The sequence below is a fragment of the Panthera pardus genome, unplaced genomic scaffold (genome assembly GCF_024362965.1).
Source record: "Panthera pardus isolate Hobbes unplaced genomic scaffold, ASM2436296v1 HiC_scaffold_21, whole genome shotgun sequence".
Taxonomy (NCBI): domain Eukaryota; kingdom Metazoa; phylum Chordata; class Mammalia; order Carnivora; family Felidae; genus Panthera; species Panthera pardus.
Window position 1 is genome coordinate 56918762 of NW_026526777.1, and position 19798 is coordinate 56938559.

Genomic DNA, 19798 nt, shown 5'->3' on the forward strand with positions numbered 1-19798 from the left:
ATTAATACAGATTAAAGTTTACAAATATATCCCTTTAGGTGGACAGCGTTCAAAGAGTCTACTGCCCTGTACTGTGGAGGATGTTTACTCCACAGCGGTTGACTGGTCATCTTTATCCCATACATGTTCACTGCGATTTTTGCCCCGAGCCTGACTGGCGGATGGAGAACGTATCTTGTGCGTGGCTCCATGAAAGCTGTTAGTTTGCAGAATTCTGTGTCCTATCTGAGTTCTGTGAAGGCTGGCCCAGCTATTTTTTCACTCTCCATTGCTAAGAAGTTTTTAGTGTAAAAGAACGGTTTATAGTTTTTCTTTTGTTTCGAGAGCATCTCCTGCCACATCCCGCTCAGTGCCAGGTGAGAGGATTACCACGCGGTGGGTTGTTACAGCGGTGGTCCCCAGTGAATCACACCTCTTGGTATCGTGCCCTTGTCCAGTCCCCCCTCACATTGACTCTGGACTTGACCATGTGACTTGCATTGGCCAAAGGGACGTCAGTAGACATGTCTCAAGGGGATGCGTGATAAGTGTTTGCACGCTGGACTCTATGTGGCCGCATATGAAGAAGCCTGGTGTGGCCTCCAAAGGATGAAAGCCCACAAGGAAAAAGAAGCCTTGGGAGCCGTCCCAGCTGCCCCTCCAGCCGCACACGGCTGTGTGAATGATCCCCAGTGAAACCACTGCAGCCGACCTACAGAATCTTGAGCAATTGTTGTTTTGAGCCCCCACATTTTGGGATGGTTCTGTTACTGGACAGAGAATGGATTCTCAAGTCAAGTTTGGCTGCTCGCCAGTCAAAAAAAAAAAGCCAATGCTGGAGAGACAAGCGATGGTGGGAAAGAGAAGTTTGCTTTATTCAGGAAGCTGGCATCCTGGGAAGATGGTGGACTGATGTCTCAAAGGCCGTCTTCCCTGTCCAGACAAAGCCACAGGGTTCTAACAGGGGGGAAGGTGCGGGAAATGGCGGGGGCTCCGTGCAGGAGAAGCAGGTGCCCAGGCAGTTAGTCGTACGTCGACCTGGCCCTGAACAGACTTGTTGGCATCAGTGGCAGCTGTTTTCAAATGCGGTCAGGTCTTATCTTCTGGGAAAGTCTGGTCCTTCATTCCTCAAGGCCAGCCTGCAGGCCTCTGGGAAAGTAGGTCAGTCCTGCACCAGCCCGGGGGACTTCAGCCAGCAAGCGAGGAGCGCAGCAGTTTGAAACACGTTCACCTTTGGGACGGCTTGGAGTGTTGTTATGGTGCGTTACACGGCGACAGAGAACAGCAGCACTATTAATAATATTTTTGTGGTCCTGTTGTTTATGTGCTGTCCTCACTTAAATAGCACGTGTGACTTCTCGTGCCCGTCGAATTTTCTGCTCAGGATAGATTTTAACTATTATGTACTGAAGAGTTAAGCAACGAGGACACGATAGGCGAATCTGTTTACAGTGGTTACTCCTAGTAGTCAGCCGTTAATGTAGGCATTTAAAGAGAAAATGAAATTGCATTTTAAATTCAGTCCTGTCCGTTTTGCATTTTCCACCCTGGTGCTTGTTCCTCGAAATCGATGGCTGCTGATGTGTTTATATTTCCTTTAAGAGCTATAGTTCCAGAAAGTTCGCCCACAGTTCAGCATAAACAATTCAGGGGTTAGTGTGGCTTATGATGCTTAAATAACGTGAGCTAAAAAGCGACGAGTTTTAATTGCATCTTCAGTGAAGCCATATAATATAAAATACTATCAGCGACTCGTTTGCTTCAAAATAAAGGAAAGGATTGTCTGGTATGGCTTGTCATAAGCACACTGAGATGAACAATCTTTGTTATTTATAAGTTTTAAAAGGCAGCCATGGGTGACATCCCACTGAAAGTAAGGATGTTTGAATTATTATATCTTTGTCAGAGCCTCAGCCAAGCTTGTCTCATTGGGGAAGAAAGCTCCGAAAAGGCCATTCTTCTCGTGTGCATTCCTTGAAATATTGCCGGCGTGTCAGAACACCCAGAAATGATGAAGGGCAAGTGGTAGCAGTTCATTATCATAATTCTGCACGTCCCGCAAACTGAATTACTCCGACTAGTTCGATTTTCTTCTTGTATTTGCAAGTATTACCCTCGAGGGTTTTGTGGTTGTGCTCCCTTCTGATGATACTCAGAGTGACCTTGCTTGTAGTGTGGAAGGAGCGCAGACCCGCAAGTCTTGTGAGCTGGCTGTTTCTGTCCTGAAGGTGCCGCTGACCGGCTGTGCAGCCTTGCACGTGACCGCTCTCCAGGCTTAGTTACCGCATCAGCGAAGTGAGGGCATTCGGGCGGTCGCCATCGCCAAAAATCGATTAATTCTGTGGCTTCAGAGTAGAGAGGGTGCTTTGCTCCTATGTGTCCTCTTGGAGGAGACTGTGACTGTAAAAATTAGCATGGTGTTTGCCATCTGTCTACATTGCCAGGCAAGAAGACATTTGGTTCTTTGCGCATCCCTCACGCTATGCTTGAGTGTTAAAAGAAGAATTTATAATTATTTCCAAATCAATGCTGAACTGACTGCATAGCATACATTTGTTAAAGTCTAAGAGACCAAAAATCAAGCTCATAATATATTAAATGCAATATTTTAAAGATTTGTCCTCTTTTATAAAATGTGTTCTAAGAAACAGATATTTTAAAGACCAGTGTTTTCTAATGTGGGGGCCAAGGACAGTCTGCCTCAAAATGTGCCACTTTGGCATATTATTTTAAATAAAAGTTACTTAAGCAGGTGGTACAAGGACACTCGGATCCCCTTCTGTCCCCCTGAATAGAGGAAGTAAATCTCCCGTATAAAAGGTGTGCTCCCTGTACTAAGAAGTAAAGAGATCCTTTATTACCACCAGAGATAGGAACTTTAAAGCCAACAAAGCTGTAGAAACAAACATTGTTACTTTCTTTCTAATCTACCATGGAAGTCCAAATTCTGCTTTGAATTCCATACTAATTAAAGCTCCTAAACATCTGTTTTCTTTCTTTCTTTCTTTCTTTCTTTCTTTCTTTCTTTCTTTCTTTCTTTCTTTCTTTCTTTCTTTCTTTCTTTCTTTCTTTCTTTCTTTCTTTCTTTTTTTAAAGGTTTTATTTTTAAGTAATCTCTACACCCAATGTGGGGGCTAGAACTCACAGCCCGGAGATCAAGAGTCCCGTGCTCGACTGCCTGAGGCAGCCAGGCGCCCCACATCTGTTTTCTTTATCCTGTCAATCCCTCACAAATTTACTGTCTCTTTGTTTAAGAAGTATAAAAACTGCCTGTTTTCGTCATTTCTTTGGGTCTCAACTTCATTATTGGGCACACATGACGAAACTTCAGCTTTTTCTCCTGTTACTCTGCCTCGTGTAAATTTAATTCTCAGTCCAGTCGGAAGACCTTGGAGGGTAGAGGAAGAATTTTCCCTTCCCTGCATTAATTTGGGCATATTAAACATGACAATGTGAACTTTTTTCCCCTGTAAGCTTTTATTATTTTTTTTAGATTGGGTACCTAAGTTTATATTTTCTTGGGAAAAATAGTAAGCTTACCTTATGTAAGTTTTAAAGAGACCTTTAATACACTTCTCTTTGGAATTGATTTCAATGTTTTATGATGTAGGATGATTGTTAAGGAAACTACCACTGCTTAGGAATTGTAAGTAAAAACTGAACTGTTTTTATTTTCAAACTTATCCTTTATATCCTTACAGAACGTTGGCTCTGATTAAACCAGATGCAGTATCAAAAGCCGGAGAAATAATTGAAATGATAAACAAAGCCGGATTTACTATAACCAAACTCAAAATGATGACGCTTTCAAGGTAACTTGTTGGCCATTTTCAGTCACGTAAAGTCTGATTCCGTATTGTTTTCTTTTTTAAATCGTCTGTTATGTTTCATGTCGTTGTTTAAAATAAAAGCCTCTCACTGAGTGGCAAAGGATAGAACACTAATCTTATTAAAATGAGAAAATAATAAGACCACAGGTAATTATATTCACCAATAATAATTGAACTCCAAGCAAGTAGGAATTGTCAGATTGTACCTGCCTCACTTTTATCGTGTTCCCTAACTCCACTGGCTTTTATAACACCGACGCTGGATCATCGTCGTCTCTTCTCCTTAATGTAGAAGTATAACACACTGTGTGAAAATGATAGAAGAGGAAATGAGTATTGAGTATTTCTACTTGATGAGGGAGTATTACTGTTGGGATTTCCCAAAGGGAGGCCTTTGGAAATGTTTACATTTTGCTCTGCCCAGTGGGTATCATTGGCACATATGCTGATTTACTATCCTGAAAAGCAGTCCATTCTGTCTGACCTGATAGTTTCTAAGTTATTTAGTGAAAACAGGACTTACCCCTCGGTAGGGACTTTAATGTGGCAGTTAGGCAGAACTGGCTGCAGTGGCCTTCTTATGTTACTCCACTGGGTGTTTTTGTTTCTGTTTTTTGTTTTCTTGGGTGTTTTTGTGTTTGGTTGTTTGGTTGGTTTTTTTGGTCAGGTGTCTTACTGCTATTCCCGGATATATATTGTATGGGACAGTTGCTGTTTTGGCTCCGTGAGGACAGGGACGATGAGTAGCCGTAGGTATTCAATGCAGCTTTGCTAAGTCTGATCCCCGGATACCTTAATGAAACACCTTCAAGTTTATCCCAACAACGACATACATTTAATTTGAACTCTTCCCGTGTGTAAGGTCTTGGCAGTTTACACATCTTCCAGAAAGGCAGGAGGCTTAAGTTTCAGAGCACAGAATTTAGAGCCAGATCGCATGTAATTGCACCTCTTAGTAGGTGTGTGACTCTGGACCGTTTATTCTGTGCTTCGTTTTCTTCATCTGCAAAATGGAGGTTATAACCACCTGTATCGTAAAGTTGTTATAAGGATTATGGGAGTTTAATATACGTAAAGTGCTTTGAAAGACCCCTACACATAGTCAGTGTATATGAAGTTAGCTATTGTTATTAGTAGTGGTAATCTGGTGATATTATTATCTAGTGGAGCTGAGGTCATGCCCGTTTATAAGTAGTTAAATTTGTCCTATGTCTGTATGTGTCATGAATGCTTGCCCTCACAGCAGGCGATGGGACTGAATTCTGGAGAAATGCCTTTGAATAGTTTCAGGGACGTTAAATTTTTTTTTTGTCTTGACACCACTAGTGCTCAATAAATTAGGCATCAAACTTCCCAAGATAAAGATGCCCAGGGACACTTCACCGCTTCCTTATTTTTTTATAGCACCTCGTACATCTCTATTAATCCTAATGTCAAGTCTTGGATCTTGTCCAACTGGAAAGCTAACGAGCTAGTCTGTTACTCTTTCGTGGATGCTAGCGAAGACGTGAGACACCTGGGTCGGTGACAGAGGACTTCATGATGGTACAGCAAAGCCGCAGGAGCATCGCGCTTATGTTGGTCCTCCTTGTCCCGCGGGAATAAGATGATACGGATCCAGGTGGATCTTGTATACGCAGTTGATTGCATCAGAGCTGAGGCGCTTTGAACTTGGGTTACCCACTGTTTCGGTAGCAAGCAGTACACAGGCTGCTCTCTGTACTGAAGAGAGACATGACCTCATCCCTCCGAGTGGCTCACTGCAACTGTGACTCGGAGAAAAGGCTAGGAGGGAGGGCAGTGGGGCCTTGCATTCTTGGCCCAGCCAGTAAGTCACGATACGAGCACCAGAGACCCACGGAGGAGTATCTTCCAGCGCTTAACATCTTTGCTAAAGTTGTCTGTTCAAGTGCCAGTTCCCCAGTCATGACAGTACCTGAAAGGCAGCAGCTGAGTTGCATCTGACTTTGAACTTCCAGTTCTTGGATCAGTGCCTGATTCAAGCTAGGCGCTAAGTAAATATTTCATGAAAGAATTAATGGACAAATCTTTGTGGGAGAACGGTTTCCTTATAAAAACACAGCAAGACATAACAAAACAACAACAAAACTCCTTTCTGTGGTGATGCCCTTGATGGGAAGAATTCGGGAACTCTCATCTTGGTTCCAATTTTGGATGTTGAATGGAGATAACTATGGGGTCGGTGACATGTTAGAAGAAAATAGTGAAGCACTTTTCGTAATTAATGTTTGTCTTTTCATCAGTGTTAAAGATTATGATTGATTTTGTTTTCTCTTTTAGTAGCTTAGTTTTGTTGAAAAGTTTAGAATTGGTTGTTTGAGTCATCTTGCTGCTAATTCTGTTTTTTAATTTTAAGTTTATTTATTTTGAGAGAGAGCAAGCGAGCAAGGGAGGGACAGAGAGAGAGGGAGAGGAAGAGAATCCAAAGCAGGTGCCACATTGTCAGCATGGAGCCTGATGTGGGGCTCGAACCCACTAACCGTGAGATCGTGACCTGAGCCAAAATCAGGAGTCAGTTTAACCAGCTGAGCCACCCAGGTGCCCCTTGCTTCGAATTCTCTTAAAATGCTCTCACATGAGTTTTTCAGACAGTTTTACCTCATTTTAGGCTACAGCGCAATATATCCATTTCATTTTTGTGAATTCTTCTGACCCTCTGGAGTTGGTAACAGAAAGGGTGTAAATAGAGATTTGCAGCAAGAGATTTGGGTTCAACTCCCCCACCCTCCTTCTCTTACTAGCACTTTACCTGGACAAGTTATGGAATCATGTTGAACTTCATTATTTTCATAAACAAAATGCAAGTAATCATAACCAATTTCAATGTATTGTGAAGAAATAAAATGATTTAATGTTGGCATAATAGGTTCTAGAAAGATGAGTTTTCTTCCCCTCTCATTTCTTGGGATGAATTTTTATTTATTAATTATTTTTTATACTCGCATAGTATACTTTTCATAATCTGTTCCTAGTTGAAGAAAATATTTCAGTATATTTGGTTTGAATAAGAGTATGCCTGCTATAGTTTACTGTGTGAATTCATTTGGTAGTAGGTTCGTAAAATCTTAAAACACTGCAGACTAAGTTAATTATCATGCCTGAAAGGATAATCCTATGCTGGAGGACACTTAAAAACTTCTTTGATATTTTAAAAAGTAGTTAATGTTGACATATTTGTTATATACTGTGTACTCAGTTCAAAGCCTTTAAAACTCTGAATTTGAGAGACACCTGGTTTGGTTAAGATAAAAAGTTGTTTAGACTTTTTAGCCAATCGATTTAATCTGTTACTCTTTCAGTGTCTCTATAGATATTCTTTTGTGGGAATATAGATTTAAAAAGTAAATTCCTATTGCCCTTAGTAAATTCTGAGTATCTCCATATTGACCTTCCTTTTCTGATGATGTTAATGAAAGCATTAGTTTTTAATATATTAACAACCTGTAAGAATACATTGATATGCTTAATTTGTCAAACAGATTTTAAAAACACAAGTATATAGCCTTTCCTTGGCAGAGATCTCATGGAGAAAACTGTAACTGTTAAGTTAAAATTCTAGCCTGACCTTTCAAGTTTAAAGCCTGGAGAAGAAAGTGACAGATTTTGAATTTGAAGATCAATTTGCATTTTTAAGTGTAATGTATTTGACTTCTAAAGAACAAATAATTCTTATTGGTCAAACGTTACACTTTGTTTCAAGAATATTAAAGATGCTGATGAAAGGGAAGATAATAGATAACCTGAGGAGAAACGTAAATATTGCCTCTTACATTCATTGTAATTTTACATCTTAATAGATACTCAGCTAGCAAAAACTTTGAAAGGTGGGACAATTTGAACAGAATATTTAGTGAAAAGTCATTAATCAGTTTCCATACCGATCAAATAAGTAGAGAACTTCATCTTTCTTTTATTTTATTAATGTAAGCTACAATAATTTTTTTATGTAATTCTTAACTGTTGTCATTTTGATGATTTTACAGGAAAGAAGCAACAGATTTTCATATAGACCATCAGTCAAGGCCCTTTTTAAAGTAGGTGCTGAATTTGGGGCAAGTGGTGTACAGCAAGAGGATATTCTGGGAAACTAAAGAATTACAGTTTTATAATTCAAAAATTTGTGACATGAAAATAATCTGTCAAATGGACCATAGCAACATTTTGTAATTGTAGAGAAGTGTTTTCTAAGAATTGTTTTTTTGTCCTTTTATTAAATTAGAATCCTTATTTCACCCTTAAATATCTTAAACTTTAATCAGCAGCAATTAGGATGATTTGTTTACATTATAAGAGGCATAGCTTTCTTTTTAGATTTCAGTAAAATAGTGATAATTATGTTTTATGTTGAGTATTTTTTAATGTTTTTATTTATTACTATTACTTTTAAGTTTATTTTGAGAGAGAAAGGGCACACGTGTGCATGAGTGGGGTGGGCAGAGAGAGATGGGGAGAGACAGAATCCTAGGCAGGCTTCACGCTGTCAGCATGGAGCCGGGTGCAGGGCTCAAACTCACAAACCGTGAAACCATGACCTGAGCCAAAATCAAGAATCAGATGCTTACCCGACTGAGCCACCCAGGTGCCCCACATTTTCTTAAGGGTTTTAAAACTTTTATTTAAGTAACCTCTACGCTCAACATGGGGCTCGAACTGACAACCCCAAAATCAAGAGTTGCATGCTCTAACGACCGAGCCAGACAAGAACCCCTGTGTTGAGTATTTTTGTGGTTTTTTTAAAATTCTTCTGGGGCGCCTGGGTGGTTCATCGGTTAAGCGTCCGACTTCAGCTCAGGTCACGATCTCGCGGTCCGTGAGTTCGAGCCCTGCATCGGGCTCTGGGCTGATGGCTCAGAGCCTGGAGCCTGCTTTAGATTCTGTGTCTCCCTCTCTGTCTGCCCCTCCCCCGTTCATGCTCTCTCTCTGTCTCAAAAATAAATAAACGTTAAAAAAAAATTAAAAAAAAACCTCTCTTATTTTGGCATTCTTGTGTGCATGAAACAATGCTCACGGAGCCCTTATTTTTTAACTAATACTTTTGTTCCTTGAAATATAGCAACTACTATATGTTAGAAACCGAATTTATATTCTAAACACTTGAATATTGTGAGGTGCATATTACTATTGTCAAAAAAGTGCTTCCATTTCTTTTTTTAAAATTTTTTAAAGAATTATTTATTTATTTATTTATTTATTTATTTATTTATTTATTTATTTTAAATATGAAATTTATTGTCAAATTGGTTTCCATACAATACCCAGTGCTCATCCCAACAGGTGCCCTCCTCCATACCCATCACCCACCCTCCCCTCCCTCCCACCCCCCCCATCAACCCTCAGTTTGTTCTCAGTTTTTAAGAGTCTCTTATGCTAAGTGAAATAAGTCATACAGAGAAAGATAGATACCATATGTTTTCACTCTTATGTGGATCTTGAGAAACTTAACAGAAGACCATGGGGGAGGGGAAGAAAAAAAAAGAGATTTTTAATTTTTTTTAATGTTTATTTATTTTTGAGAGAGAGAGCATGAGCAGGCGAAGGGCAGAGAGAGAGGGAGACACAGAGTCCAAAGCAGGCTCCAGGCTCCAAGCTAGCAGCACAGAGCCTGACACAGGGCTCGAACCCACGAACTGCGAGATCATGACCTGAGCCGAAGTCGGGCACTTAGTCGACTGAGCCACCCAGGTGCCCCAAAGTGCTTACATTTGTAATAAAGAAGGATATTAGTCAGGCTGCTATAATAAACACACTGCTTGGCATCCTGCATATGATAGTGTTTTTCCTTTAATTGTATAATAGAAAATTATGTTATAGATTATTTTAAATCAAGCAGTTTAAAATATTCCCAGGCCTTGTTAGAATATACAGTTTTCTTGGGGCACCTGGGTGGCTCAGTCGGTTGAGCGTCTGACTTCAGCTCAGGTCATGCTCTCACAGTCTGTGAGTTCGAGCCCCACGTCGGGCCTTGTGCCGACGGCTCGGAGCCTGGAGCCTGCTCTGGATTCTGTGTCTCCTTCTCTCTCTGCCCCTTCCCCGCCCATGCTCGCTCTCTCTCTCTCTCTCTCTGTCAAAAATAAACATTAAAAAAAATTTTAAGAATATACAGTTTTCTTGGAAACTATTATAGTTTTGCTTTATGTTTGTGGCATTATATTACAGCACCTGGTTTAATGTCTTATATGTAATTAGTATGCAGTAAATTTTATTAACTGGGTGAATTAACCAGTGTTCTGGTATTATGAAAGACACAACAAAAGATATACCTGCATTAATCGGAAATAGTCTCATGAAGAAGTATTTTTTATGACCAGGCACACCTTTCTCTGCATTATTAACATGCCACACCCATTATAGGGTGTGGTTATAGGTTATAGGCTTATTCACTATGTGTTTTGAGGAATTCTGTAATAACGGGACATTAGATGATAAGTTTCTTGAGGCCAGGGTATCATTGAATATTCTGATTTGTAGTTAAGTAATTGTTATGTGCTTATCGAATGGATCAACATGGATTTGTTCCCCTGATTTGGGCTCCTTAAATCTAATTGTTTTTGGCTACTAAGTCCTAGAAGAATATGTATGAAGAGGTCACGGGGCCTTTTAAAGGACAGAGCGTATGAATACTTCTTCATACATACTATTTTTTAGAAATCCTTTTCAAAATGAATTGAATTGATTTATTTATTTTTTTTTTTTTTTAAATTTTTTTTTCAACGTTTTTTATTTATTTTTGGGACAGAGAGAGACAGAGCATGAACGGGGGAGGGGCAGAGAGAGAGGGAGACACAGAATCGGAAACAGGCTCCGGGCCATCAGCCCAGAGCCTGACGCGGGGCTCAAACTCACGGACCGCGAGATCGTGACCTGGCTGAAGTCGGACGCTTAACCGACTGCGCCACCCAGGCGCCCCGAATTGAATTGATTTAAAAAGGAAGGGAGTTAACTCGTAACATGATTCATGAGGGAAGGAAGCATGTAAAAGAGTCAAGAGTTAATCGGTACAGAAGTGTTTGTCACACCATGTGCTTTTCTTCTAGAGGGTTCTGGCCTCTCTCATAGTTTAGAAGAGAGAGAAACAGGCACTTGCTTTAAAATGTATTCTGTCCCTGCCCCAAACAGTAGGAGGAATGGTGTCACTTATTTCCATGTTAAACCTGCCATTGCTGCCTCATCCACGTACGGGAGCGGAGAAGGGAAATGAGATACTGTTTTTATGGGTTGGGGTGCTGTGACTCAGCGCTGGCGTTTTCATCAAGAACCCATGTGAGCTCTTTAAAACTTAAGATGGGAATATCCCAGAGTAGCTTTTATAGTCAGAAGGGGGATATTTTTTCAAGGCCTGTTGATTTCGTTTTCCTTATCACTAGCCCAACTCCGTGTTTATTGACTGCAAGTTTACTGTCATTCTTTGAATCCTAATCCACACAAAAGTAAATGAATTCTTACCGGAAATATGTTAGAAGACGTCACTCTCATCACTTTCTATATTACAAATATGATTGGACTGCGGTGGCAAACCACGTGGAAATAGGGAAATCCTTCTGTACCTTTCAGAGCAATGGGAAAAGCATAGGTAGGCATTTCAAGTCAACGAAGTAGTCTTAATGAAGCGCAACATTGGCTTTTTTTTTTTTTTTTTTTCTTTGCTGACAGTGAATGATTGGACACCAGTAGCGATGTGTAGTGGCTCAGGCTACTGGAGGACACTCAATTATGAAAATTTTATCTTGCCTGTGTAGAATTCACTGTATCCGATAGTTCTGAGATCATCATATCCATGTGTGTATTGAAATACTCCAACTGTAATGTATTCTTGTGAGTCGAGATACACAGGTTGACGGAAAGATGAAGCAAATCAGTCTTTTACCTGTTTTATAGCGAGCTGATCCAGTTTATTACGAGTGGTCCTATTATTGCCATGGAGATTTTAAGAGACGATGCTATATGTGAATGGAAAAGACTGCTCGGACCTGCGAACTCTGGTCTGGCACGTACGGATGCTCCTGGGAGCCTGAGAGCCCTCTTTGGAACCGACGGCATAAGAAATGCAGCTCATGGCCCTGACTCTTTTGCTTCTGCTGCCAGAGTAAGGTGTTTGAAAAAAATTTTAGTTCCGTTTTTATTTTGTTAAATGTGTTAGGTCAGAGTAAAGCATTTCTGTCACTGCCGACTTAGGGTAGATTTATACAGGTGACCTAGCAGTAGGGAAAGTCTTTGACCTGTTGCCTAGAATTAAACAGCATTTCAATAATATGTCTCTTTTGTGAACTGGTAACTCGGTCATGGTCAAGATAAGTTTTCTCCGATTAAAACACCTGTCATCCCGGTTTTTGTCCCAAAACCATTTAAATTATTCAGGTTTATAAATGTTTGAATAATTGAATTCACACAAGACCAGTTTATGGATAGTAAATACTCAGAAAGAAAGCATTATTTAATATATTTTTTCCTGACTCATACTTCACACTATTTTCAAGCTTAACGTCCTTTTCTTTACCTATATATAGCTAGTGTTTATGAAAAAGTTTTTATGCTTCTCACAATTACTCCTTATTTTAAATCCATATAAATGAGGTATTATACGAGGTTTATGCTGATGTTGATTTAATGACGTTGCATGTTTATTCTTAGCATCATGAGAAGTTTCTAACTAATTTAAGATGGTTTTCAGTCTGGTCATGCTTTCATTAAAATATTAGACAATTTTAAAATAATTGAATTTTTCTTTTTTTTTTTTACAGCTCTGTCAACAGATCCTTTCAGTTTTCCCTTCAAATTAGACTTTGAATTTGATTGTTGTGGTCTAGGTCACTGTTATATTTTGTCTGGACTACTGCGTAAGCCTCCTAATTCCCCTTTCCTCTTCTCTGACACTCAGTTTATGAAAATTCTACCTTGCCCACGTAAAATTAACCAGGCTAAGAGAGATCTTTTCAAACCAGATTAACAATTCAACTATTGAAGACTCTTTAGTGAATTTTTTTTAAATCTCTTTTACAATAGAATCTCAAGTCCCTATTGTAGGCTCCAAAGCTCTACCTGATCTGATTTCCATCTGTCTCCCCGGCTTTATCTCCAGCCTCTCCGTTATTCACTGTGTCCCAGGTACACTGACCATCTTGCTATTCCTTGAATAGCGAATTTCTGCCTGGCTTGTTCAATCAACAGTAAAGAGGACAGGGTAGTTGAATGGGAGTGAGGGAAGGAGGGGCTGATGAGGGCACAGAAATAATCAGGGGAGATATCACACGGTAATATTTCTGACATTTTCTCTGAGGAAAGCTGGGACCTATTGCAGTGCTGCAAGCGGAGGGCTGACATGATTGAATTGGCCTTTGAAAGGGCTATATTGGCCCTGAGAATAGTCTGTAGACGACAGGAATGGCATCAGGGAGCCCAGTTAACAGGCCGTTGCAGTAATCCAGGGAGATGATGGCTTGGACCAGGGTGGTGGCAATGAGAGGAGTACGGAGATATATTTTAAAATACATTTTAATCAGTGGAGGTCACCTGAACAAGATTTCCTTCCAGACTAAATGTAGAGTCGGAGAAAAATTGATATCAAGGATTACTCCATAGCTCCTAGCATGAACAACTGGAAGGCCACGATTTACGTAAACTGAAATCAGGAAAGCCATGGCTAGAGTCAGTAGGGATGGAAACTCAGGAGTTAACATTTTGGACATTGCAAACTTAATCTGCATGCTAGTCATCAAAGTGGAGAGATGTTGGGCAAAAAATTTAGTTATATGAGTTTGGGGAGGGAGGTCTGGACTAGTACATATGGGGTCATTGGCATCTAAATGGTATTTAAAGCCTTGAGAATGGCTGAGATTACTCAGGAAAGAGTGTATTGGGTTATATGAGTTGGGGAGGGAGGTCTGCACTAGTAAATATGGGGTCATTGGCATCTAAATGGTATTTAAAGCCTTGAGAATGGCTGAGATTACTCAGGAGAGAGTGTATTGGGTTATATGAGTTGGGGAGGGAGGGCTGCACTAGTAAATATGGGGTCATTGGCATCTAAATGGTATTTAAAGCCTTGAGAATGGCTGAGATTACTCAGGAGAGAGTACAGATAGAGAAGAAAAGAGAACAAAGATGGAGTCTCTATGTTCTTAGTAAAAGGCTGAAGAGGAGGAAGCAGCAAAGGAGCCGTCAGTGAGGGAGAAGGAAAAACCTCAGAGATGATTGTGTCCTGGAGGCCAGGTGAGGAAAATATTCAAAGGGGAGAGAATGATCAGTGGGGTCAAATGAAGCAGACCTATCAAGAAAGAAGGGCCCTGAAATTGACCACTGGATTTTGCAATGGAGAGTTCATTGGTGAAGTTTGTAAGAGAGCAATAGAGTCAAAGTCCTGCCGGAAGGGATTTAAAAGAAAATTGGAGGACGGGAATATAGACAACTTTTTTTAGGAGTGTTGTTGGATGTTGAGCAAAGAAATGAGGTGGTAGCTGTGAAGAAAAGCAGCATCTTTTTTCTCGTTCTCTCTCTTTTTTTTAAGATGAGAAGAATTACAGATGTGAAAAATTGAGGATGTAGAAAAAAGAGTGAGACTTACTGGCACAATGTCCTTGATTAGGTGAGAGGGAATGGGGTGCAGGAGTAGTTGTCTGTAGCAACAGGTGCGAAGGCGGACTATGGGGGCGCAGATGCTGATTCTTACTCCCTTAGTTAAGACAATAGGAAGCAAGGTCAAAAACAGCTAAAAGTGAGGATGAGGGAGACGGTGTTTATTGGTTTGAAGAGAGAGAAGATGTGAAGTGATCATCAGAAAGACTAGGAACAGGAAGCAATTAGGGAAATATGGTTGTGGTGCTGAGTAAGTGGCCCACCTGATGTTCATGGTTCTGAATTCTGAGTGTGGTTGTTCTCCGTCCTTGTTCAGCCGCATGGGTGTAGGTGCAGAGTAGGTGGAGCGTTGACTTCAACCATGGCTGTAGTTTTGTGAAGCGAACTCGATAGGAAGGTCTCGGTAGTCAGTGGAGTGTGCAAGAGAGTGATTATAGTCTTTGACCTTTGATCTTAGTAGTAGACAATCACTCTACATGTAGTCTTCCTTTCTGGAGTTACATTACCAATCAGATCTTTCAAGATATTACATAAGTGATAGGAATAAATAATTAATGAAATAAATGGAAGCTGGAACTGAAAGTCACTGACCATGCTCATTGATATTTGCTTCCTCTTTCCCTCCCTTCTTATCTCACCCCGTCCATTTCCATCAGTTTATTTAATAAATTTAAGCTCAGGTATGCTTGTCAGATTTTAGACAATTTAGGCTCTATATGTATTGATATATTAGATGATTCCATCAGTGAGCACCGTAAGGGGAGCGATTTTCATGTGTCGATCAGTAGAACCTGCATGGCACATAACAAATGGTGAATGAATTCTGGTGTTGGCCACTAAAATTCCCTGGTTACTTCCCATTAGCGAACAATATATTTTTTAAGTTTTTGTATTAAAAACCGTGATGTAAGTAAAATGGGAAGAAGTGGGAAAATGTGAGCATATAATTTTGATCTTTTTCTCAAGGTATTTTACCTTACAAATATTCTTTGCCTTCTATGAAAATACCATGAATCTTGACTGTGAGTCCAACTACACCATGTTGCAGTGTTATGATTTATAAGAAATGCATATTTGGTCGTGCAGATGACCAAAGTATATTTTTCATATATATTTGATCTTTGTCCAGTTTCTGGGGCACAGCTCCGCCAAATCCTTGCGATTTCCTGAGTGTTGGGGGTGGTAAAGGTGTCCTTCGTTATGTTAATGAAATGACTTTTGGAAAGCATCTGAGGATAGAGGCTGGTTGCCAGGGGGACCAACAGTGTGTTTAGAGGGTTAGAACTTTCGGTCTTTATCTCACCACCCCTGGGAAGGGGAGAGGGGCTAAGAGGCAGGTGGGGGAGGGGGAGGGTGAAATAGCTGATAGGGATTAAGTAGTGCAAGTTACTATGAGCACCTGGGTATTGCGTGGAAGTGTTGAATCCCGATATTGTACACCTGAAACTAACACTACCACACTATATGTTAACTAACTAGAATTTGAATAAAAACTTAAGGAATCGCCAATGGCCAGTGATTTCATCAGCCATGCCTGTGTAATGAAGCCTCGTAAAAACCTTTGGAAGTTTGGAGATCTTTGGGGTTGGTGAACAAGTGGAGATTGGGAGAATGGTGTGCTCTTTCCCCATACCTTGCCCCGTGTATCTCTTCTTCTGGCTGTGGATGCGTAGCCTTTATCGTATCCTTTCATCAGCTGGTAAACTTAAGTATTTCCCACAATTCTGTGAGCCTCTCTAGCAAATTAATTGAACCGAAGGTAGAGGTCGTTGGAACTTTGTGTGTTTATAGACAGGCAGACAGTCAGAAGCATAGGTTGCCTGGGGTTGGTAACCGACATCTGAAGTGAGGGCAGCCTTGTAGGAATGAACCTTTGATTTGTTGAAACCGATGTTGTCTCTGGGTAGATAGTGCCAGAAGGGAGTTGATTTCTTGGACACCCTGCTGGGAGAATTGCTTTGGTGTTCTGTGTGGGAGAACATTCCCACACTGCAGTTGGGTCTGGAGCCCCTAAAAGACATATTTTTATTCGGTAGTTAATATAGGTTGTGCATTTATTTAATACTATTGATGCTGAAAATAAGTGGATTCAGAAGTGCAAGGGAGGCTTTATACTTTAATATGATAAAGCTGGTCTTGTCTTTTTTTTTTTTTTAAATTTTTTTTTTTTTAACGTTTATTTATTTTTGAGACAGAGAGAGACAGAGCATGAACGGGGGAGTGGCAGAGAGAGAGGGAGACACAGAATCGGAAGCAGGCTCCAGGCTCTGAGCCATCAGCCCAGAGCCCCACGTGGAGCTCGAACCCACAGACCGCGAGATCGTGACCTGAGCGAAGTCGGACGCCCAACCGACTGAGCCACCCAGGCGCCCCGTCTTTTTTTTTTTTTTAATGTTTATACATTTTTGAGGGAGAGAGAGAGCATGAGCAGGGGAGAGGCAGAGAGAGAGGGAGACACAGAATCCGAAACAGGCTCAAGGCTCTGAACTGTCAACACAGAGCCCGACGTGGGGCTTGAACTCATGAGCCGTGAGATCATGACCTGAGCCCAGGTCGGACGCTCAGCCAATTGAGCCCCCCAGGTGCCTCTGCTAGTCTTGTCTTAAGTACATGTTTGTTTCTATGGCTGCACATACATAATGTGCCTATCTTCAAATACAGTTTGCAGAACGACTGTTTTCTTCTTTTTATAGTGGAGAAGCTTCTGCAGAGTTAGCTACCGTAATCATTCCTCCTGAAGAAATGTCTTAAACATGTTTGTTTCTATTTTGTACACTTAAATTTTTTAGCTCTTTCTGACGTTCGTCCCTGAAATACCCCATCGTCATGAACCCTGGAGGACACACCTTTTCTTGACTCTTGTCTTGGGAGGAGTGAGTATTGTGGACATCGTGTTAGCTGACTAGCTATCAAAGAGAAATCTGGCTGCAACGCACAGCACACGTGAGGAAGCAAGGACAGGACATGTGAATTAAAAACTGAAAAACCTCACACGAGCATCCCCAAATAATCTCTCCTTGATCTTAAGTTCCTGTTAGTTACGATTTAATCCTTTGTTCTTCCTTATCCAGATTTCACCAAAGCTTAGACTATAGTCACAATTTTCTCTTCAGTTGCCTGTGGCTACTCACTGAGAGCAACCACTGCAATGTGGCTTCGTCCTTTCATTCCACCAAAATCTTTTTGGGTAAAATAATCAATGTCCTCTTACTTACAAAATTCAAGGAGAAATTTTTATTTCTTTTGTATCTGTCTGCAACATTGAAGTTTGAACACTTTCTCCTTTTTGAAATTCTCTACCCTATTTCGATTTTGTGATGTCTCACTGCCCTTGTTTCTTTAGGGCTGTCAGGTCATGATCTATGTCTTACTAATTGGCTGTTCTTCCTTCACCTGTCCTTTAAAGTGATGATGTTGATCAGGCTCCATTCTCTCACCTACTAATGTCTTGCTCTGTTTCTCAGTCTTGGTCCGTAAAATAAGGGAATAGTTGTACCTACATTATAGTGTTCTTCTGAGGATTAAATAAAATGATTTAACTGTTTAGCATAGTGCCTAAAACGTAGCGTTTAATGGAGATTATCTGTTATTAACACTCCACTTTCATGGTGCTTCTCCAATCTCTACCTATTAGTTGTACGCGTATAATATCAATATATAAAAATCAGCAGTGTTCTTGATATACCTGAAATAACCAGTTAGAAAATGTAAACTTAAAAGAGAGTTCCTTCATAGTGTAAAAAAAAGTATATGATGCTCAAGATAAACCTAACAAAAGATGTGAGAGATCTTTATGGAGAAAACCATAAATTTTATTGTAGGCCAATAACAAAAGACTTAAATAAATGAAGATCTACACCACGTTCATGCATGTGAAGATTCAGTATCCTAATGATAAAAAGTCTTTCCGAATTTATCTATAAGTTCAGTGCATTTCCAGTCAAAATTGAGGCAGAGTTTTTCCTGACGCTTAATGAAATTCTTGCGTAGAAGAGCCAGAAGCGCCAAGGAAGTCTGGAAGGGTAAGAAGAAATGGTGGTGATAAGATGACTTCTTTCTGCAAGAGGAAGCCTTTTATAAAGCTTTGGTAGGAAAAGCAGTGTGATATCGGTATGGGAGTAGACAAGTGGGTCAGTGTAACAGCCCAGGGTACTCAAGAAATGACCCATAAGTAATGAGATCTTGGTGGCGTTATGAATCATTGGGCAAGAGATAGATGGATAGTCAATAAATTGTACAAGATGATTTTATGTGGACAACTCAATTTCTTAATTCTATGTGTAGGGTTCTCCGTAGTCTTTCAGATTCATACTCAAATAATGCATCCCAAACTGAACTGATTAATTTTAACTCACCAAACTATTCCTTTTGTATTCTGCATACCATTAACAAAGGAACTTGAGGGGCGCCTGGGTGGCTCAGTCGTTTGAGCGTCCGACTTCGGCTCAGGTCTATGATCTCTCGGTCCGTGAGTTCGAGCCCCGCGTCGGGCTCCGTGCTGGCAGCTCGGAGCCGGGAGCCTGCTTCGGATTCTGTGTCTCCCTCTCTCTGCCCCTTCCCTGCTCATGCTCTTTCTGTCAAAAATAAAAAACCAAAAAAACAAACAAACAAAAAAAAACAAAGGAACTTGAGAGCCAGTAAATATTCTTCTGCCTCCTTTATGCCCTACATCCAATGAATAAAAAGTTGTGTAGATTTATCTTCTAAACATTTTCTTCAGTTCTCTCCTTTTCCTTCATTCCTACTCTCACTGTGTAACCCGGGTTGCTATAATAGCTCTGGTTCAGACCTTTCTCCCTCAAATACCTCTTCCACATAGGTTTCAGAGCAAGCTCTCTAAAAATATTGATCTGTCCATGTCATGAATCTGCTAAAGATGTTCCAGAGTAATGCATTATCCCCCAAATCAAGTTAAAGCTCCTTAACATGTTTTATGAAAATGATCTGAATGCTAGCCTCTTCTCCAGTCTCATATCCTGCCTCTCCTTCTTTAGACTGTGGTGTTCTTGCTCTATTGCCTTTACTCTTTCTGCCCCTCTGCCTTGGGATGCCATATCTCCCTTTCTCCAGGTAATTTTTTTTGGCCCTTTAACTCTGCTCAGAGTTCTTTATATATTACAGATACAGATTTTTTATCCAGGTGTATGATGTGCAAATACCTTCTCACAGTGTATTGTTTGTATTTTTATTCTCTTCAACAGTGTCCTTGGATGAGTAGAAGGTTTTAGTTTTGATGAGGTCCACCGTATCAATTTGTTCTTTGATGTGTTGTGGGTTTTGTGTCATGTCTAAGAAATTGTCACCTCATTCAGGGTCACAGGACTTTTCCCTTTTGTTTTCTTCTAGCGATTTTATAGTTTTTGGTTTTATATTTGGCTACATGATCCATTTTGAGTTAA

General features: G+C 40.4%; 1 protein-coding gene across 1 annotated transcript in view; it reads left to right on the forward strand.

Moving 5' to 3' along the window:
• Positions 1-19798, forward strand: part of NME7 (NME/NM23 family member 7) — a 258655-nt gene that overhangs the window by 60806 nt on the left and 178051 nt on the right. The window contains exons 4-6 of the mRNA XM_019424042.2: positions 3681-3791; positions 7814-7864; positions 11706-11913. Of these exons, the coding sequence (XP_019279587.2) occupies positions 3681-3791; positions 7814-7864; positions 11706-11913 (370 nt within the window). The remainder of the gene's footprint in view (positions 1-3680; positions 3792-7813; positions 7865-11705; positions 11914-19798) is intronic.